This window comes from Dermacentor variabilis, chromosome 1, assembly GCF_050947875.1.
Source record: "Dermacentor variabilis isolate Ectoservices chromosome 1, ASM5094787v1, whole genome shotgun sequence".
In the NCBI taxonomy this organism is placed as follows: domain Eukaryota; kingdom Metazoa; phylum Arthropoda; class Arachnida; order Ixodida; family Ixodidae; genus Dermacentor; species Dermacentor variabilis.
Window position 1 is genome coordinate 105,250,283 of NC_134568.1, and position 22,891 is coordinate 105,273,173.

The window sequence follows — 22,891 nt, forward strand, 5'->3', positions numbered from 1 at the left end:
CGGGAGGCTGCCCTAAGCAGCCCCGATCTTGAAGCACACAAGTATGTGCTGTCCATCGGGCCCCGCGACGCAGCAGAGAAGCTCGGCCTTACTGTACCAACATGGGAGTTTCCCGCTACGTGCTGACGCGCGTTTCGGAGGATCAGAATAAAGTTTTAGCATACCATACCATCTGCCTATTTGACACACTGTATAAATATTGGCAACAAAGCCCTACTCATCAATGGCCATACTGCATCTCAAATGCAGAGCAGAAATGAAGAATACAGAATGAAGTAGACAAGGCACTAACCGTAGACACCTCAACAACAACAATAAAAAAAAAACATAAGACGCAATAAATACCTCTTACCATATACATAAAAGATGCACTCAACAGCCTCTACAGTGCCATATATTTCTCATCGTTCTACTTTTGTTCAGGTCACACGCGGTTTCCTCTGTATCTTGTGTAAAGTGCTTGCTTCTCTACTCAAACTGTGCATAAGCCAATGTATGTGTTAGTCATTGTCGCTTAAGAGCAACAGAAAGGAAGCAGTACATGTGAACAGTGCATGTATTAGTTTATTTTTTGGGGATTACAGCATTTTCACACCTCGGACAAGGCAACTTTTAAAAAGTAAAGGTAAATGCAGTGCACTGGGATATAAATTCTGTTACTACTCATGGTAGCTGCATTTTGTTAAGAATGAAATGTGTTCAAGATGTTGATTCACACATTATGTCAGTCATTGGTAATTTTAGTACGTAAGCACAACATGAAGGCCTCAAAATAACAAGCCATAATTATTTTTACTTGATGTTCTAAAAAGATCATCAACGATTGCGATACTCCATAATTCGATATTTCAGCACAGCTCTATACGTGTTTTCATTTTGCGATATATATTTGCTGGCGCGGACAATCTGTCTCGTGCGGCACGTTCCAAATGCAGCGAAGTGTGGCTTGTCTGCCTCGCTAATCTGTAGATGGCGAGATGCAGCGCATGCGTGACACACGGGTGCGATTCGCACATGGAGAAAGGAAAAAGATAGGAGGTAGTATACCGCAACACGACTGAAGCCAAACCTGGTGGCCTAACATGTAATCGCACGTCAATGTGCTCAGTTTGTTTTAGTGTTCCCGCTCTGCAGGCAGAGCCACGGCAGATCAACTGAACAAGCGCGCACCGAATAAAAACTACTGACATATTTACTGGGAACCAAACGTCTCAGCGAATCTCGATTCTTGCTCCGTTATCTCAATGCAAGAGGTCACGTGTTGGTCCACCACTGTGGCTTCACGGAGCGTTCACTTTCCAAGGCTGGCTGCATGACGTAATGCTCCCTCCTATATTTTTCCTTCCTCCATGGATTCACAGCAGACGACGCACGCTACTCTAGTACCATCTCGTAGCCATCGTTTCCGCACAGCCCATCTTGTGCACCACTGCGAAGTTTTTCTCACGCTTTCGTTCCACCAATGACGAGAGTGGCCCTTCATCGCAGGGAGGTCGTGGCACCAGTGTCAGCGGCGACAACACCCAAGGAAGCGTCACATCGAGCCTTACTCGTAGCCGCTTGCCATCGCTCTTTGCAGGAGTAGTGATCCCCATCACACATGGTGGTACCGTGGACAGATCTCAGGAGCAGACGCTGCGAGCGAGCGTAACCCTCCCCACCTCACAGACCCCTGCGCCCCCTCCCCTCCAACTCGGAAGCGCACATGAGATCGCCCACACAGCTGCGGATGCCTTAGCTGCTGGCAACTCAGTGCATGCGTAGGCTGTCTCCCCTCTGCTTCTCTGCTTTCCACCTTATGATTCCACTGCACCCTCCTCCTGCGCTTTCCTCTTCCTCTCTTTGCTATGGCCTTTCTTTCATCTACCACTGTGCTCCGTGTTCACTTTCATTCTTCGCGGCGCTCTTTCGCTCGGTTATGCCGACGTTCACCGTAGGAACGGACTATTAAGAGCTGCACTCTGAAAAGCTCATTATCATGTAATTATAGTCACTGCAATAACATCCACAGAGTAAATGAGGCTCCTATTGTGTAATGATATGAGGAACCCAGTAATTTAGATGTTTGCTTGTAGTGGTCACAAAAAAATTTGAAGCTTTGTTTGGAGTCATAGTCAGAACTCTGATAGAGTCCCTGCATATATGTGCTTCCAAATAAAACTAGTTCTAAATAGCCAAGCACTGCTACCTACATGTGAGTTGGTGTCATGAAAAACAGCGCAGGGCAGTGCTGCAATTTTATGCTGTGTCATGAAAAGGGTAGTACTTGTGCTTAACTGACCTGTAAGAGAAAAGCAGGTCATCAATGTACAACATGCAAATACATTTATACATGACAGCCAGACCAAACGACGTTAAATGTACCAGAGTTTGTTAGCAAGCTATTTAAACAGTGAAGGAAAACGACGTCAATCTGACTACTTTACATTGATGAATTTATCACATGATTAAGAAAAGGAATTGTCGTGTTTTAGGTGCGAAAACCACAATCTGATTATGAAGCACACTGTAGTGGAGAACTCTGGATTATTCTGACCACCGAGAGTTCTATAACGTGCACCTAATCTGTACATAAGTGTTTTGCAGACTGTCGCAGATTAGATAATTCAGTTAAAATACAAATGTACCATAACATGGCTCTGGAGTGTGAATATGCATAGGGCACAAAGAATATTGAAGGATTCTAGTCCAGTATGTCCATAATATTGGTAAAGATGCTATATCATCCCTAGATATGATCCTTCACTTCGCAATTAAGATATTTTTTCCACAACATTATTCCATGAATACCTTGAGTGAGTAGCTGCGTACAAAGTATTCAAATTCTGGGCCATGCAATTTTAACAGTAACAAAAGCAACAGCAGCAGCAAGCTAGCACAAGTCTGATTCCTATGTGCTGCAGCAAGTAGCTCACTAGGAACACAGAAAAAAGATATTCTATCCCCAAAAATTCTGCCTTGAAGGCTAGAAATACTTATACTTTGAGTTGCACATGAAACACCAAAAGAAAGGACTAGACGACACGGGCGCAAAATCTCAATTGGCAATTTTATTGGACGGACGGACGGATGCTATGAGCTTCCCATTTGAAACGCGCTGGTGGGTTGTGCCACCAAGCTCGAGATCTTTTTCATATTTTGCCTAATGTCTCACCTATCTTTTTGTCTTTAACAGATACAAAATGTCCAGTATAAAACTTTCTGAACCATTATTGGGCACTTTGTTTTTTGTACGCCTTTGTTGTTTGTGGCATCCTTACTTTTCCGCCACCAGACCTCCATTGTGATTGATTTGCAGTAGAGAACTTGATGATGATGCTGCTGCTGATGATGATGATTTAGGAGAATCCCCTTGGAAATTTGGCAGTGACAAATAGTCACCTAACCTGCTCGTGTTAACCAGGTATGCTATACATGCTTTTGATTCTAGCATTTTTGTATACATCTCCTTAATCTTTTTTCTCTTCCTCAAAACTTCTCCCTCTACCTGGTACTGCTACCTATTCCTGTAACACATCCGGTCGTATCAACCTTGTCGCTGCTTTTTTCCAATAAATGTCCTGAACATCTCTTGTTTATCTCGTTTGATGACCAATTGGTGCTTCTGCCACTTTAAATCCAAGCACTTGTGGAAGGTGTATGTTAAGTACGGGTCTCACTGGGTGAATACCTTCGCATTCCATTTGGATGTGCTGAGCGGTTTCCGGATTTTTGCTGCAGCAGACCCACACGTCATCTTGCTGCGAATATTTGCTCCGGTATTTTTTTGTCCTTAGGAAACCAGCTCGAGCCTCAAATAGCAAAGCACTGACCATTGTGTTACAGTACAGATTTTAACTTCTAATTTCTTCCCATTCTTCTAAATCTCCATGGTCCTTTTTGTTTCCATTCCATGCATTCAATTCACTGTCTCTGTTTCTCTCACTTTCTTTTTGATGATTCCTGGTTGTCTACTTACACTTGTATTACCCTGTACTTGGTTGCCAACTTTCTTGACCTCTTCCTGCATTCTGTGTCCACACTTTTCAGGTACTATACTTGTGAACTTTAGCCGTCCCTTTATTTTCATACATGTTCCTGAGCCTTTCTTCAAAACTAATTTGGCTCCGCCTTTCTCTGATTTCAAGAGAGACCCAACCCATATCAGCCTGCGCTGCCTCATTTGTGGTTTTACTGTGGGCTCCCAAAGCTAAATGGCTTACTGATATTTAGTTGACTTCCAACCCCAACAAGATATCCAATTTTTATCACAGAACGGCATTTGCGAATGTTAAAGTTGGCAGCATTATTCATTTACAGATTCCACGCACCTCCTCATATTTATTGAAAGTGCTCTGTGTTTCATTATTGCTGCATTCCGCTTCCCCTTTATTTTCAGATTTAAATAATTTAAGGAACCCATTTAAAAACCATACAAGCACCACCTAGTGATGAAACAGACACTATGACAAACAAGAAATAACCTAAAGATTGAAGTCAATCAATTTCGTGACACATGCTGCAAAGATAGGCGAATTCTTTTTCAGTCAACTAAATGGATGGTATACCGACACAAGCATCTCCTTAATTAATGTTTGTTCAATAAAATTACCAGTTGAGAGTTTGCACTTGTGGGGTCTAGTTGACATACATGCGCCCCATAATCAAATAAGGATTTTGACATGTAAAACCCCACAATCCAGTGTTTTCCTTTTGTAAATGTGTTTTGTGCACTACCCAAAATATGAATATGAATAGGCACCAATTAACTCACCCAGCTTTTGGTTATTCTGTTGGAAGACTATAGTTATGCTTCGACTGGAAAGTACCACAGGCACTTGGATGCAAGAGATAGTTCGCCAAGCTAGCTGGCCTCCCATAACTTTTTCATTAATATCTCCTACCAAAAACTAGAGGCGGCTCTTGAATGATTTGCTTGGCCACACATTATTTCACAGCAATTTTGGCCGTAAGCCTCATCTAACTGTTGGCCATTTTTTGCACCTGACATGTTGTCAGGGAACATAGCAACTTCACAGCTGACTCACGTGCTTGATAATCTCAACACACAGAGATATTTCTACCTAATGAAAGGCCCATAACCATGGTATATATTTAGCCACTAGAAATACGGTATACTGAGAATGTATTATGCATGCACAAATGAAAGCTGTTTGTTTTTCCTTACCAGGTCACAAGAACATATCGGAAGTTCCTGTTGCAGCTATCGATTGTTTTCATCTCTTCAGGAGTAAGGTTGAAGTCAAAAATCTGTATGTTAAGAAAAAGATGGATGGTGCAAAGCACCATGCCACAGCTATAGACACCTGCTTGAAACAACTTGTCACTGCATTGTATTGGCGAAGATCTAAATGGAAGATAACCCACAACCCATGTCATAAAATCTGAAATGACAAACATAAAAAATACAAGATAGCACAAACAGTAGAAGAACATGGATGCATGCAGGTCATGCAGGTTCACACTAACTCATCTTCTTGGAACCACAGATATTCATTTGAATTATTGAATAACTGTTTGAATAACAACATATTATCTATAGCCATATATAAACTACATTTAATATGAAGTTACACGACCAAAGCCAATATTTGACACTCTCCTCCATGTCAGAATTATTAAGACAAAAATATGTATTTATACTGTGAAATAAGCCCGCTCATTAGGCAATGATCAGCTGGCCCCGTACTTATTGAAGATATTGAGCTAAGACACACCTGGAATAATAAATGTAGGGCTGTAAAAATTAACACTGTGATACTGTTTCGTTTTGAAGTCCCATTCACCATGAAGAAATACTGACTTTTTCTTCAGGGTTTTCCATGTGACAATATATTACAATGATTATCATGAAAAAGCTTATTTTGCTCAACATGGCTAGAAATTGTGAATTGCTGCAGCTTTCGAAAAGTTGATAATTTGAAAAGCATATATGCATTTGAAACCGCCTATATAAACGAACATTATTTTTGAGGAAATATATACAATAATATCGGAGGTGCCATAAAATCAGCCGGTAACTGCACTCTATGCAGATTTAAATGTATATACAGATGCAAACATTTAAACTATAATCATCATCATCATCAGCCTATTCTATGTCCACTGCAGTACGAACGCCTCTCCCTGCGATCTCCAATTACCCCTGTCCGGCGCCAACCGACTCTAACCAGCACCAGCGAATTTCCTAATTTTATCGCCCCATGTAGTCTTCTGCCATCCCCTACTGCACTTCCCTTCTCTTGGTACTCATTCTGTAACTCCGATGGTCCAACGGTTATCTAACCTGTGCATTACATAACTTGCCCAGCCCCATTTTTTTTCTCTTAATGTCAATTAGAATATCAGCTATACCCGTTTGCTCTCTGATCGAAACCCCTCTCTTTCTGTCTCTTAACATTCTGCCCAGCAATCTTCGTTCCATCGCTCTTAGTGCGGTCCTTAACTTATTCTCAAGCTTCTTTGTCAGTCTCAAAGTGTCTGCCCCATATGTCAGCACCGGTAAAATGCACTGATTGTACACCTTCCTTTTGAATGATAATGGTAAGCTTCCAGTCAGCATCTGACAATGTCTGCCGTATGCGATCCAACCCATTTTTATTCCTCTATGAATTTCCGTCTCATGATCCTGGTTCTCTGTGATTAATTGTCCTTGGTAAACGTACTCCTTCACAGACTCTAGAAGCTGACTGGCGATCCTGAACTCTTGTTCCCTTGCCCAGTTATTCATCATTATCTTTGTCTTCTGCATATTAATCTTCAACCTTACTCTTACACTCTCTCTGTTAAGGTCCTCAATCATTTGTTGTAAATCGTGTGCAGTATTGCTGAATAGAACAATGTCATTGGCAAACCGAAGGTTCCTGAGTTGTTCGTCGTCGATCCTTACTCCTTAGCCTTCCCAGTTTAATAGCTCGAACACTTCTTCCAAGCTTTGTTAGGATCGGCCTGCAGGGGTACTGCTCTGCAAAGCTACTTCAGCCCGCTGCACGTGCTTCGATCGACCCGCGGTGGTGGCGCCCTTCAGAGAACCGGCGAGGACGACAGCGCTAACCAACCATGAACTTCCTTCGGAAAACTGGAGACTACGGCAGCGTTAATCCACCATGCGCCTCGTTCGGAGAATCGGCGACGGCAGCAGGGCTGGCCACGTTTGGCACCCCGTGTAATGTTGGTTGATTTGCCGGGTCTTCATGGTCTCTTTGCAGCAAGAAGAGCTTCGCTAACAAAAGAGTGCTTTGCGGTACGTTTTCCTCGGGCCCCAGGATTCGTCGAAGTCTGCTGACACTCGTGGCGACTACAGGAGAAAGGCAGCTCTGAAATTTAGAAGCGCCGGCTGGGGTCAGGCGTGACCACGTAGCTACAAGGACGCGCTCAACTCGGGTTCTGGGAATCCAAAGTGCGTACGTGTGTGTGTGAGCCCTCCTCCTCCAAAAAGGCGGGTCAAGTTCGATGACGTTGGACGCTACGAATTGGCGGTGAACTGCCGTTTCCCTCACCTAGGGATCTAGGGAGCACGGAGTGTTTATAAGCAGCTGGTTGTCGGCTGCTAGGGTGTACTCTTCATCGTACTCTGTGATCGTGCTCGTGGTCGTGCTCGTGCACGAGAAGCAGTGTGTTTGGAGCTCCGTGCTCGCATGCTGTATGCTTCGTCTTGCGTGCTCCATTTGGGAGTCATGCTAGACTGCCGAATGTATCCCTTGTTCTAATGTAAATATCTGTAAATAAATCCTGCTCGCCTAGTCCTGTCCTCTCAAGTTCCTCCCTACGACTTGCCAACCCCTACATCACGCAGTGAATAGCATTGGAGAGATTGTGTCTCCCTGTCTGACCTCTTTCTTTATAGGTATCTTCCTACTTTTCTTGTGTAGAATTAAGGCAGCTATGGAATCTCTGTAGATATTTTCCGAGCTATTTAAGTAAGCGGCCTGTACTCCTTGATTACGCAATACCTCTATGGCTGCTGGTGTCTCTACTGAATCAAATACATTTGTGTAATCTATGAAAGCCATATAGAGAGGCTGATCGTACTCTGCAGATTTCCCGATTACCTGATTGATGACATGGATGTGTTCCATTGCGTATCCCTTCCTGAAACCTGCCTGTTCCCTTGGTTACCTAAAGTCCAATGTTGCCCTTATTCTATTCGAGAATATCTTGGTGAATATCTTATGTAATACAGAGAGTAAGCTAATGGGCCTATAATTTTTCAATTCTTTAACGTCCCCCTTTTTTGTGGATTAGTATAATGTTTGCATTTTTCCAGTTTTCTAGGACCCTTGCAGTCGATTGACACTACGTATAGACAGCGGCCAGTCTTCCAAGCATTACGTCTCCTCCATCTTTGATTAAATCGACTGTTATTCGATGGTCTCCTGCCGCTCTTCGCCGTTTCATGTCTTTCCAAGGATCTTCTGACCTCATCACTAGGTATAGGAGGAGTTTCTGTATCCTATGGCACTTTTAATTATGCCAAATACTGTACAAGAAATATAAAGGCCAACTATATATAATACTGAAAAATGCAACTCAATGTCATGCAGGAATGTTAAAACAAACTTTCAAAAAAAACACAACCCCCTTCACCTGTTTTGCACAATGACAGGAAATCAACTAAGGCTAATTTTAAAAGAATGCAGACCATTCTGCCTCTCAAACTAAGTTGGAGTGGTAGCCAGCACACGTGTGTCAAATGGCAGACGCTCAGTGATAAAATATTTAGGTCTCTCAATTCACCATGACTCCATTATAGCTTCAGTAAACTTCAAATTTTATTTTTGTTTACTCAGCGGTTTATACAGAGGACATCCTCGCCATGTGGAGCATGAAAATCAGAAGCAGAAGGCCACCCAACCAAAACTGCCCCAACGACGAGAATGAGACCACTGGCACTGATATGGTTGACCTGGATGCTAGTACCAGCCCGACGATTCACCACTTATTGTGGGAGTTCGTCGGCCTGCAGCCAAGTTCCCACCCCAATATAGCATTCTTGAGGGATTAGATGTACCTCGAAATGCCGCTGCTTAACCTTTGAAGTGCTGAAGATTAAGATAAATGGCAATAGTTAAAAACTCCCCAGCAAAAATATCAGAGACCAGTGGTTTAATGCATCCTTCCAGCAACAAATGCTTGAAAAATGACTTCCTCTAGTAGCAAGTTGCCACAATGATAACGCCAGTGCAGCTTTTAGTAACAGAGCTATTATATGCTCTGACAAGGATCTGAAGCTGGATGAGAGAACTGAAAGTGATTGTTTCTAGTACTTCACGCCTTTGAACTTTGAGAACTGAAAAGAGTATACAAAACTAGGCATGTGAAGGCCATAGGCCAGTTGAGCCTGATGTCTCAAGATGGAAAAACTGAAATTCAGTGGCCAGTAGCTGCAAGTATGCCCAATGTGCCTATATCAGGAGAGTGGACAACAAAATTATATGGCTTTGCAGTAGTACTTATGTGCAGCAGCAAAAGGTTACGGAACATCTCTTATTTTCTGCAAAATTAGTGTTTGAGGAAGCAAAATGTTTATAGCTGAGTGATGACAGCATTCAACTTAGACACACATGACAGAGATTATAATGTGGCACAACCATAGGTGTGAAATTCATCTAAATTAATTGCAGCCGAGAACTTACCAGGCTTTGTATTAATACAAGATTCAATATTAAAGTCTGCCTATAATGATGCGCGACATGCTGTGCCCAACACCACATCAACCTTACGTATTGCCACGGCTGAAAAATTGTGGCATGGCCCTCCATAGCACTTCCTGATCTCAGAGGCCACAGTATCAGCAAAGTGGTACCATTTATTTTTCACTACTAGGTGGAGTTGCAACACTATCAGCAATAAGATTTCTATCAGATATATGATTGCTTTAACCCTTTAACTGCCATGCAAGTGGCCGTCGACACACGCAAGAGTGTCACTGCTCATCAGAGCAACTATATGCACTATGACGCACTTGATGTTCCTAAAGCTATATGGAAGGAGTTAGGTCACTGTCACGCAAGCCCCTATCAGCGTGCATGATCACCTTGAAGATGATTTGTGTACCTGAAATGTTCATAGAGTGGTCCTGCAATCTACTGAGAAGTTGGTTAAACTAAAAGTATAGGGTACGCTTTGTTTTTATACAATAGACGACATGACAAAGTTTATTGACTGTCAGTGTTGATCATGTCTCTTGTTTTCTTTGAATGAAGTTGTAGGCACTTGCTGCATGTACAAGAATAATATTAGGCTGAAATGTTCGTGAAAGCTTTGTTATAGCCACAAAGCAAGTTTATTCACCATTTAAAAAAATGTTGCAGAGTGCCTTTTGTAAGCTCATTCTATATTGTCTACCGCCGCATATTCTAACAAGATGCTAGCAACTCATCGGTATAATGTGCAGAATTTTAAAAGTATGGCAGCCACAAATGGGCTCAATTCTAAATAAATGTAGATTACACAACAAAGCTCAAGTTGGAAGAGAAAGCATAACTATACAGGTCTGACCTGTGTTAAGAAATCAACTCTCAGCAAGGCAATAACTTGCTTTCCCCAAAGAAAGGCCTCTTTTATTGTTCCTTTTTTTCTAACTGGCAATACAGCTGTGTAGAAGATAAAATATACTTACATCAAAGTTTGCAATGATCCTCTCCTTTGTGACACTTTTTGGTATGACGATAACTCCTCTTTCAACTTGATAACGAATCAAAACCTGAGAAATCAAAGAAACTTATTTTGAAATCAAAAGAACATCACAGAACTGTACCTACGGTTCGGGGTCCTATAGTGGAGGGCTACAGATTATTTGCAATCAGGTGGCCATTTATGTGCATTGAAATCTTAGTACATAAACACAGTGCCCCTACTGAAATATGGCTTTTAAGTCCTAATACATAACCCACAAGTTTGTGCTGGTCAGCAGAGCGCCACACCTTCTGGCCACTGATAGGAGTCCAGAAGAAAACGAATGAAAGGAAAGAAAAAGAAAAACTAAGCCCAGCAGCTACAATGCTTTCACTTCAAATTGTAGCTTTGAGCTGCAATAATAACTCGGAGTGAGAATGTGCCTTCTGTGGGCATCTGTTTACACATACATTTGTATGACTGCACACAACTTATAATCGATAAATCTCTATTTAACCATCGAGTGCGTTTTACGTCAAGTGCAGTACTACAATGACCAATGCAAGTTGTGTTACAAAACGTCACAGTTTCACCCAAAGGGCGAAACAATGAATGTGATAGACACATACCAGAATATATGTATTACCTGAAGTAAGGCTCATTGGAACGTGTGAATTTGAGAGAGTTGGTTATGCATATTTTATGAACAACGCCTAATCGTAGACGTTCGATCCTTTTTAGTTTGATCGTTTTTATTCCTTCTTGCTGACGTGTTTTTCATGCATGATGTCAGCCCACGAGGCATGCATATAAATATGAGTTTGATTATCAATAAAAGTACTTGGGAGTCAGTACCTGTCAATCTTTTTTCTTGTGTGTTATTTCCGGTTACACGCTATTCGTGAAAAAATAAATTGAAAAAAATAAAGAATGCTTGTAGGTTTAGCAGCAGTATGAATTGCACTAGACAATAGCTGTCTAACTAAAGACACATTGTGTGGCATTCTCAGACACACATGAACAGAGTGAACTCAATGACAGCAACAAGGTGTGGTTAGAATGCTGTCATGATGAGGAGCACCGGCCGTGGGCAGTGCGTGCTCTCCCAAAGCGTATAAACGTACCGTGCTGCCATTCCCTTCACCATTTCAACTGTGCCACACATTCAAAGCACAGCAGCTCACGTCACCTTCACTGTCGGGTGCGGAGGAAGACAGCATACATAGAGGCACCAGGCAAGCAGTGTACTCAGCTTGTTGTCACTCCAATGTGGCCGCCATCGCACCCGCAGCAAATCACACAATGTGCTACACTTGGTGCGCAGGTGATCAGCCGTGCACCTGGAGTGTCCGTATAGTTGCTATCACACTAATCACACACGAAGTAATGTTCGTATTTTATTGGCTGTATCATCATCATCATCATCATCATCAGCCTAGTTACGCCCACTGCAGGGCAAAGGCCTCTCCCATACTTCTCCAACTACCCCGGTCATGCACTAATTGTGGCCATGTTGTCCCTGCAAACGTCTTAATTTCATCCGCCCACCTAACTTTCTGCCGCCCCCTGCTACGCTTCCCATCCCTTGGAATCCAGTCCGTAACCCTTAATGACCATCGGTTATCTTCCCTCCTCATTACATGTCCTGCCCATGCCCATTTCTTTTTCTTGATTTCAACTAAGATGTCGTTTACCCGCGTTTGTTGCCTCACCCAATCTGCTCTTTTCTTATCCCTTAACGTTACACCCATCATTCTTCTTTCCATAGCTCGTTGCGTCGTCCTCAATTTCAGCAGAACCCTTTTCGTAAGCCTCCAGGTTTCTGCCCCATATGTGAGTACTGGTAACACACAGCTGTTATACACTTTCCTTTTGAGGGATAGTGGCAACCTGCTGTTCATGATTTGAGAATGCCTGCCAAACGCACCCCAGCCCATTCTTATTCTTCTGGTTATTTCAGTCTCATGATCCGGATCCGTGGTCACTACCTGCCCTAAGTAGATGTATTCCCTTACCACTTCCAGTGCTTCGCTACCTATCGTAAACTGCTGTTCTCTTCCGAGACTGTAAAACAATACTTTAGTTTTCTGCAAATTAATTTTCAGACCCACCCTTCTGCTTTGCCTCTCCAGGTCAGTGAGCATGCATTGCAATTGGTCTCCTGAGTTACTAAGCAAGGCAATATCATCAGCGAATCGCAAGTTACTAAGGTATTCTCCATCAACTTTTATCCCCAATTCTTCCCACTCCAGGTCTCTGAATACCTCCTGTAAACATGCTGTGAATAGCATTGGAGAGATCGTATCTCCCTGTCTGACGCCTTTCTTTATTGGGATTTTGTTGCTTTCTTTGTGGAGGACTACGGTGGCTGTGGATCCGCTATAGATATCTTCCAGTATTTTTACATATGGCTCATCTACACCCTGATTCCGTAATGCCTCCATGACTGCTGAGGTTTCGACTGAATCAAACGCTTTCTCGTAATCAATGAAAGCTATATATAAGGGTTGGTTATATTCTGCACATTTCTCTATCACTTGATTGACAGTGTGAATATGGTCTATTGTTGAGTAGCACTATAAAGCGTATAAAGTGCACTAAATATAGGCTTACTAAGTAAACACGCATACGTGGTGTCATGCGGCCAAATACACGCTTGAACAGAGTTCACTTGATGCCTATCAGAACCACCTTGTGGTCACTGAAGTATGTGGGAAACAGCATGCAGTGCACTTGGGAGGCAACACCCTTTCTGAAGATGAGGTTTAAAACATGTGTTGTTACATGTATTAGGATTGTGTAACATTTGATAGCAGGCAAAGTCCTAGTTCGGCATGAAAGAATGCAACGAGCCAACTGTTTTCGCATCGGAGGATGTTAACGTTGAAGTCTCCAGTAACGAGCACCGGTGCATCCTCCAGGCACACCACAAAAGTTAGGCAGCATGAAGTTAGTAATGTTGGTCTGGGAGGTTACAGGTGAGAGGCACACCACTGCGACTAACACCCCCTCAGAGGTCTTCATGGCACATGTGTTGCCACAACTCATCTGGGGCAGTGAGGTGAGCTGGTAGGGAACTCCTTGCCTTAAGAGCATAGTTCTGTGTAAACGCTCATAAACGGTGACTCCAGCAGCTCAGTGATCATGTCGTTTGGCGATGTTAATTAATGCACTTGTAACCAGGCAAGCCCACTGTCCAGGTTTCACAGAGACAGAGGAGTGGCGCCTGACAGATGACTTGATCGTGCGAGATGTCAAAGGCGTGTATGGCAACGACTGTACGTTGATGAAGCATAAAGCTCAGGTTCGGGGTTTCTCGAACAAGGCACGTAGCAGTGACCATGTTTAGCCAATGGTTTGTAGCCGATGAAATTCCTCAGACAAGGCACAATCCAGGTTTTCCCTTCCGTGGTAAAAGGCAAAGTCTTCTTCTGTGTTAGTGAGACATAATCCATCCAGATTAGTGGTTCGGCTTAAGGCAATGTAAATGAACTTCTGTGGACGGCAATTATGATAATTGTAGACCACCTCACTCTATGTTCCGCCCGGTGATTTGCGCATGTGACAGCACTCGCTTGCATCACAGAGAACTGCTTGCGACAGCAGCACACACCCGTATTCCTTTCCAACGTCACAGCGGCAGTATGCAGTTTAATGGGAACACAATCGACAGGAACGATAGGGCCAGCTACCTGATGTATGGATTTTGACTAGAAATGAGTGGTCTTGCCGGTTGCTTGAGAGTCAAACTTCAGCCAAGGACATTTGGGAAGGCCTATTTCATCAAGCTGCACATACTTGAGGTTATCCATCACTCCATTAACCAAGCCATTGAAAACGTCAATGTTAAGGGTAAGCATGTACGGTTTTCTTAAGCCCAGAACAACTTTTTGTGGCACGTTACCTGCCTCAGCAGTGACAAGCAAGTCGAGCCAACACTTAGCACTCTCGCAGTAGGCACCGCTGCAGTAGTTGATGATGGTGTCATCCGCATTGCCCTCATGAATGCCATGCACGTCTTGGATGGCTCCCTGTGTGTTGTATGCCTTGGTGCCCTTGTTAGGGTTGTATTTTCTGATGCCACGAAGACAGTGGCACTTTGCGCCGTATTTGAAGATGAAATAGACCTCAAACCTTTCGACTTCTATCTTCCTGAGTGCATGACCATTGCAGTTTTTTGACAGGGTGATGAGGACATGGTGTCTCTTTGGCGGATTACTTGCAGAATCGGGAAGTAGGAGAGGTGACGCCAAGTAACCTCATCGTTGAAGACGTTATCACATGTTCTGCTGCATTTGTAGACATTACTGGCCAGGACAGGGGGCAGCTGCCGCAAGTCGCTGCACAGGATGAAGTCCAAGCTGCCGAAACGGTCCTTCTAATGGCCGGTAATCTTTCGCAAGTGGCCGTCGACACGCGCAAGAGTGTCACTGCTCATCAGAGCAACTATATGCACTATGACGCACTTGATGTTCCTAAAGCTATATGGAAGAAGTTAGGTCGCTGTCACGCAAGCCCCCATCAGCGTGCATGATCACCTTGAAGGCAGTGTGCACAGTGAGTCCCTCCATCACAACCTCTGGCTTGCCTGTTGTGGCACATGTGACGTACGCATCGTGCGTTCACATGGAGAAAGTGTTTATGCAGCAGTTGTACGCGTCCATGACAAGGTGCAGAATAAAGGTCTTGCTACAATCTGCAACACTAGTCAGGAAGATTCACAGTGGCTCGGAATTTCGCATTGTGAGGCGGTGGAGGTCCTCACAAACAACCTCTAACTGTTCTTTGTGAGGCACATCATTTTTCTGTAGGCATCACTGGTCATTACATTCTGACGTGAGCAGGCGTTGGTGCAATAGCCTGACGCTGCAACAAGGTTAGCATTTGGGGCTCCTAGCAAATCTTCTTCATCATTTTGGTCAAACAAAGGAACACGTTGCAGGTCGTTTGACCTCCGTAGAGGGCGTTTAGTGTCATGGGCATAATCTGTGCACATGTGGAGGCAGAAGTGATGCAGTTGCTGGAGGTTGAGCTTGCTGCATAATCAGAATTTTTTAGCAACAACACATCCTGGTGTTCCGTGTACATATGCTCAAAAGCATTGATGTCTAGAATGTCTACTTTGCAACAGAAAGGAAGAAAGAGCGTGACTGTTCCACACTTGCAGTTCATTATGTCGTCGATGAAGTAGAAGTGGTACCGAATCACAGCTTGCTCGCGCCGTTTCCTGTAGGTGCACATGTGCGCAACAAAGTCTGCCAAGCAAACGTCTGGCAAATTTTCCGGCCAGTGTTCATATCTTCACAAGACTCCAAATTTACAGATGTTCATATATACCACGTCGAGACTGACTGCTTCCACCTACATGCGCATTTTGTGCACGTGTGTGTACTCTACTGGAAGACATGTGCCAATACAGATGATTTGTCAACTGGGCTTGCACGTGTTTACGTCCTTCGTACCCTACTCATAGCAAATTATTAATGTTTTCCTATTGGGGAGGTTTGTGGTTTCGAATGTATATGGCACTTTGTAGTTTTCTCTTTCTGTAAATAAATTTTTCTCTTTCTCTCTTTGCATGTTTGTCAATGTCTTCTTAGTCATTTCTACTGTGTTTATTTCCATGCATATGAATTGACTTTGTATTCGTAGAGATGTTGAAGTGTATTAACCAACTTCTGCTGTGAAATTCGCCTTAAAAACTGATGCAAAAACAAGGAACATCCAACATTAATTTTGCAAGAGAAAGTTCAAAAGCAAATATTTTTAAGAATAATGCAGTTTTTTATCCACACCTCCGCTTAAATAAAGGCTGCTGCAACACTGTCACCCAGAGGTATGTTAATAACTCTTGTGCATGTGTTCATGGGTTTCTGACGGGGGCGAAGTGCGAAAACACCCATGTACTTAGATTTAGGAGCACGTTAAAGAACCCCCAGGTGGCGCAAATTTCCAGAGTCCCCCACTACGCCATGCGTCATAATCAGATAGTGGTTTTGGCCCCATAATAACCCATAATTCCCCATAATTCTTTATGGGTTTCTCGTGTTGTAAAACCTTCGCAATTAGGCCCAATATAGCAGCAGCATTACCATTACCAGCAGAAAATATTCTATGCATATTGGGTACCTATGTAGACTGATCATACTATGCGAATGTAAGCACACTGTGTGACTTCCATCTTCTTTATGTGTACATACCAGGAATCACGCGTAAATCTTTCACATCTCTACAAATCATCATCAGCACATGCTGAGTTTTTGTTATCACAGCTTGAGCTCAGCCAGAATAAAGCAGTTATTTAGAGACCTTAATATACAATGCCCCAAAAGTTATAATTTGAAGTACAAAAACTGGCAAGTGATCACTGCACAAACATACCCCCCCCCATAACACCCTTTCCTTCAAAAAAATGGCAAAGCCCTATTTTTTTGATACTGTGTAAATAGCCACCTGAAACATAAAAAGGGATTTTCCGCCACTTTTCACCTTTTACTGCCCATAGCAGGGACAATTAATAAAGATATGAAGAGTTAAATATCTGTCTGCATTTTCACAGAAGACAGTCAAGTCGAACCTCAATATAGCAAACACGAATAAACAAAGTAAATATGACATCTAGTTGATCACGCTTTATTGCAATGGAGTATTCTCTTGCTATATTGAAATGAAAAATGCGGGATCCGACACAGTATCAGTTCTAGCGAAGCAAATTTTTGTTTGCGTATGCCTCAATATATAAATTCTGGTACAAAAATTTCAAATATGTACAGTAGCCAATCAATTTTTCAGATACCTTACAAGTCTTCACTGGAGGCTCGCCACCAATATGGTCGCACTCCATCGTAGTCCTTATGGGCGATCAAGCGCGAGATCAGACACACTGACTAGATGGCCATAGTAGCTGAGTAAGATGCTGATCTACGTGTGGTCCACTGCGTGGTCGAAAAGTCTGTCGGCAGCATAGGCGTTTTTATGTTCGCACTTGTAGACATTGGCGATCTGAGCGTGCGATAAGATGTATGGCCTAGACTAACGACCGCAGTAGCGGAGTACGTATTCACGCGCAGTCGCCTCCATGTCAAGAAAGTGTGTCGGCGGCGTGCACATTTTGGCCAGCGGTTTGGCTTGGTTGGGCCACAGTCAACTAGCCAATGTGCCGATCCCATGCAATAGCACTGATTGATCGCACAGTTGCGTATTCGAGGTGACGCAGAGCGCGTGGATATAATTTATAGTGGTTCCCGTGCCTCGTATCAACACGACAAGATGTCGACGCATCATCAAAATCCACAGGAGACCCTTTGCTGGCCTGTCGGAAGCACACCTTTAGCGCTTCATTCACATAGAAATTATCCCATTTTTTACACTGATATCTACGTGTATGCTTAAACGAATATAGAATACATAACAAAGGTATTTTCGTATTCGGTGCAACTTCTTTATAATGAGGTTCGGTTTTATTTAATGTGTTCCATCACCTGAGCTGTTGTCTTGCCGTGCGCCTCAGCAATGGACTTGATTGCAGGGTCTTCCAAGAGGACTGGTTCATCAGGATTTGCCCTGCGCATAAATGCAGACAGGTTCAATGAAATTGATACGCTCAAGTACAAGTACTCAGCCTGCTTTGATGATTTTGATGCAAAGTGGTTAAGCCGCATGGACCAGCAACTTTCCAAAAATAAAGTGTATGGCCTCAGAAGGTTCACGTCCTAGAAACAGATGTAAATGAAGTGATACCTGCAAAACATGAATCCTAGAGTCACTGAACCAGTGATATATGTACTTGCTGCACTATTTTTTTCCTTAGTTCTTCGTATAGGATTGGAACAGAACAAAAGTATGCTTGCACCACTGTGCTCACATTCGACCAGTTCTTTCTTTTTGTTTTATTCTTGCAATGACTTCTTTGTTTTATGCAGCAGGTGTTTATACAAGGTGCTTCAGTGAACACTTTCAAAAATGCTTAAAAGTTGCCTGTGGCAGATAGCACAATTCTAGTTCATGAGCTGGTCTACTCGAAGTAGCGGACATTACTTGCACAAAAAAATGAAATGCATAATTAATTAGCTAAAACATTCACTAAGTTCTTAACTAATTATTTTATGGCCTATATCGTAATATACAAATTATAGCCGTGGAGTTCGCAAAGCCGATCTACTTGGAACAAATTCTCAAGATGACACCAGTTTCAAGACAGTAATTCCTGAAATTTGCTGAGAAATGCATTGGCATTCCAGTTACTTTCTTATCAAAACGCCCTTTTGTGCATTCAAGCACAAAAGTAACTGGAACGCCAATGCATTTCTCCGCAAAGTGCGAGAATTGATTATTCTTATTATACAGGGTGTCCCACAAGTCCTTCACTGATTACAAACATGCAGAAGGCAAGAAATATGACACATAGACACATATCTTTTACCTTGAAGTGCAGATAACAATATTCAAGTTTTTGTTTACACACAGACGATTATTAAATTTCAACGTGTGCTCGTTTTTTTGCCCGAAGAATACCCAGGCGATATTCCAATTCCACCCATCTGTTGGTCAACATTTCGTGAGAGATGGATGTTATGTCAATAATTCTGCGTGCGTGCGTGCGTGCGTATGTATGTATGTATGTATGTATGTATGTATGTATGTATGTATGTATGTATGTATGTATGTATGTATGTATGTATGTATGTATGTATGTATGTATGTATGTATGTATGTATGTATGTATGTATGCATGCATGCACAACAAAAACCTGAATATGTCACATGCAATTCAAGATAAAACATATGTGTCTATGTGTCATATTTTCTGCCTTCTACATGTTTGTAATCAGGGAAAGACTTCTGGGGCACCCTGTATCTATACATTAGTCTATGGATTCAACACTTCTGCATTTCACTGTGATATATATATCTTCTTTTTGTAGTCCTGACATCCGTTTTCCTACATGCATAGCCATGAACAAATGTAGCGTAAATGGACAACTGAATGACAATGGTCACAAACACAAACTGATTTTTGCTGTTGGACATTGTTGAACGACATACCACACTTAATTTAGACGGTTGTTCCTTCCTCAAGCGCACCGTAACACGTAACAAAGTTCAAATTAAACACACTATTATGTCATCTACCTCTCCAGTCACCACGCACGTTCCTGGCTCATATGGCGACCCCCAATAACAACCCCTTTAAGGGCAAAGCCTGTCTCGGCGGAGCTATGGGGACCTTGAATGCGTGAACACATGTCATCTCCCGTCGAAAACACCTTCTGTGGACTCACCCAAGAAATATTTTCAAGCTTTAACGGTTGCTTACAATGTCTCATTACGGTATTTACCAGATTCTAACGCGCGCCTTTTGTTTTCCAAGGAAATTTGGGCGAAAATTGCCAGTGCGGCGCAATCGGACACGAAACCAAAACCACCTTCGTGGCGTTAGTACGCTTTACCGCATAACACAACGGTACTGCGGTGAATCTGACCTTAAGAAACCGGCCGCCATTATAAAGAATCGGGTGCGCGTTAGATTCCTACTTTACACTCTCAAACAGTTGCACCCTTTGAGATGTATATTTGTCCCACAACAATAATCGTAATCTAATTTGCTTGCGTTTCCTTTCTTGAAAACTCGGCACTCGCTGCTTTCCTGTCGAGAATGCTGTGTCACGCTGATAACGCGTAAGCCATTCGTGACTTGGAAGTACCGGGCTCGCAGCGTTAAACAAAGGAAATACGGGCAATACCGATGACGATTATTGTGGTGGGACAAGATAAGCCCCAAAGAGTGTAAATTTTTAAGAGTTTTTATTTAGGAGCTTAAACGTCATTTCTACGTTAATTTTCTGCTTTGGACACATGGTGGGCGCACGTGTGATTCGGGGGCACGTTTGACTCGGGCAAATACTGTCAAATGAATAAGCGGTACGTATGTTTTGGCGTTTTTTATGCATAGTGTTCAATTCCACCCACCGTATGATTTGAACAATTTCGTCAGTGCCGTCAGGATCGAATTAATGAAAGTTAACGCACACACATACACACACACACACACACACACACACACACACATATATATATATATATATATATATATATATATATATATATATATATATATATATATATATATATATCAAAAGTCCATTTACATCCCTTTTCCCCGTATCCAAGCCAACATGATTGTGCAGAAAAATACGAGTTTCTCCCATACGACTTAGTGCATAAAATTATAAAATGTCAGTGTTATGAAGCATATGGTGAAATATGTGGAACAACCCATGTTTTCAAAACAACTGGTTGCACCACCTGCATCCTCTGCCGCCTTCGCATACCAACTGGCCTAATACTGACCGGAGGCCACCATTCTTTGTCGGCTATGGCTAGGAGCGGCCTTTACGAAGTTATTTTGTTATTTGCATTGTAATGGCCGACAACCCTACGTATGTGTGGTGATTATGGTTGCACGGAGACCCATCAACACTTTCTATGTGTCCGTCCTCGTTACAGCGTATTGAGACGATCGTCTGCATTTGCACTAGCTCGCTTTGATCAAAGACCATTATCAGAACAAACCATCTTGGAATAGTGACTTTATACCCCACCACCACAAAGGACGAAGAAAGCACTGCTGTGGACACATAAAAAGTGGGTGAGCACTTGATTCAGATGCAAGTAAGACTCGGGCAAATACTGTAAAATTAATCAGCGGCAGGTGTGTTTTGGCGTTTTTATGCATCCTGTTTAACTCGACCCGCCATATAATTCAATCAATTTCATTGGTCCTGTCAGGATTCAATTAACGGAAGTTGACTAATATATACATATATGCAACCAGACTTAGATGCAATGTACAGAATAAAAGACAACTGAGAAATGATCAGTTTCTCTCAACACTAAGCCTCCTATCAATCTTTTTTTGTATACTGTGTGTCCCGGCTAAGGCAGGCCAGGCTGTTTAATAAAGGCCTACGAGATACGATGATAGGCCTAACAATGTTTAGTTAGCAGTCGCTTTACGCGTAGCTGGTAAATCTTTTATTGCGATACCAATTATATAGATGGTCCATGCGCATTCTTGCTGTCGCCGTCACTGTGATGTTCCATAAAAAAATCCAAGGGCAATAACACAGTCCCCGCACACCGTATGCTGAATGTGGGAGTGAAAGCGTGCGAGGGTGAGCCGACGGTCGTGACTCAATCTCGCGCGTGCAAGGGAGGAAAGCGGGGAAGAAGCGCGCTGTCCTCCGTCGTGCGCAAGGAAGCGGGGGCAGGCGAGGTAGGGGTGGTCGTTGTACTTCGACAGCAATGTGTATGGAGCGGTCGCGCAGGTTTTATCTTGAAAGCGATTTGCTTTGAGGGAAGAGTCTAGGTAGGTCAACAGCTCGAAACTTTGCGCATGCTGTGTTTTCGCTGTTCAGTTTGCATTGAAGCGATAGACGGAATGAAGGTCATTTGGCTCACTACTACTGCCACGCTTCCTGACGCCAGTATTCTGAGAGCGAGTGTCTGCAGTCATCGAGTGTGACCTGTGCATATCTGCACGTGCGCACTGACACTATGTTTGTACATTTAGCTAGCACGCGAGTGTTTCCAAGTTAATACGGCCGATAAAACTACAATCCTTACTTCTTATGGCTGTCTACTAATTTGCTATTGCAATCGATACTTTGTCTTTCGGGCAGAACTGTGACTTTTTGTCATCACTGATTAATCAAGTGGTCAAAATTAACTGCCTATATTTATAGTTACTTGCCCAAATGCGTAAGCTTGAATGTCAGCTTGTACATCACATTCAAAAACATCATATTCAACAGTTTTCTACTTGCTACATTTTCCCTAGTTAATTTCTTGTGTTCGAAAGTATTGGCGCAAAACGCGAAAAAGAATGCAAAGTGAAGGCAGGCTCATGCCTTTTGCACGTGTGACAGCAGCACTCTCGAAAGGACTTTCTGAGAATCAACACTGCTCAATGGCTGACATGGTGACTGCGAAAGAGGGACAAGGTGAAGGCATAGCTGTTGGGTGCTGCTAGAAACAAGCAACCACATCACGCTGTCTCATAGAGCATTGTGTACTGGATTACTGCAGTAATAAGAAATACGAGCTATTGTAGCAGCAGCCAACAGCTATGTCGTTGCCTTAAGTTGTCACTTTTTCGCTGTTTACAAATCAGCCATCGAATACTTTTGTTTTTTCAACATCCCATTTAAGAGCACTACTGTTGCACAGGTGAAGCCTGCGGTCCCACCTTCATTTCCCATTCTTTTTCGCGTTT

General features: G+C 42.9%; 1 protein-coding gene across 1 annotated transcript in view; it reads right to left on the minus strand.

The window, feature by feature from the left end:
- Nucleotides 1-546: 546 nt before the first annotated feature.
- LOC142582436 (aldo-keto reductase family 1 member B1-like) overlaps nucleotides 547-22,891 on the minus strand; it is a 64,455-nt gene continuing 42,110 nt past the window's right edge. Inside the window, exons 8-11 of the mRNA XM_075692157.1 lie at nucleotides 18,099-18,180; nucleotides 10,622-10,705; nucleotides 5,168-5,250; nucleotides 547-2,281 (exon numbers count right to left, since the gene is read on the minus strand). Of these exons, the coding sequence (XP_075548272.1) occupies nucleotides 2,239-2,281; nucleotides 5,168-5,250; nucleotides 10,622-10,705; nucleotides 18,099-18,180 (292 nt within the window). The 3' untranslated portion in view covers nucleotides 547-2,238. The remainder of the gene's footprint in view (nucleotides 2,282-5,167; nucleotides 5,251-10,621; nucleotides 10,706-18,098; nucleotides 18,181-22,891) is intronic.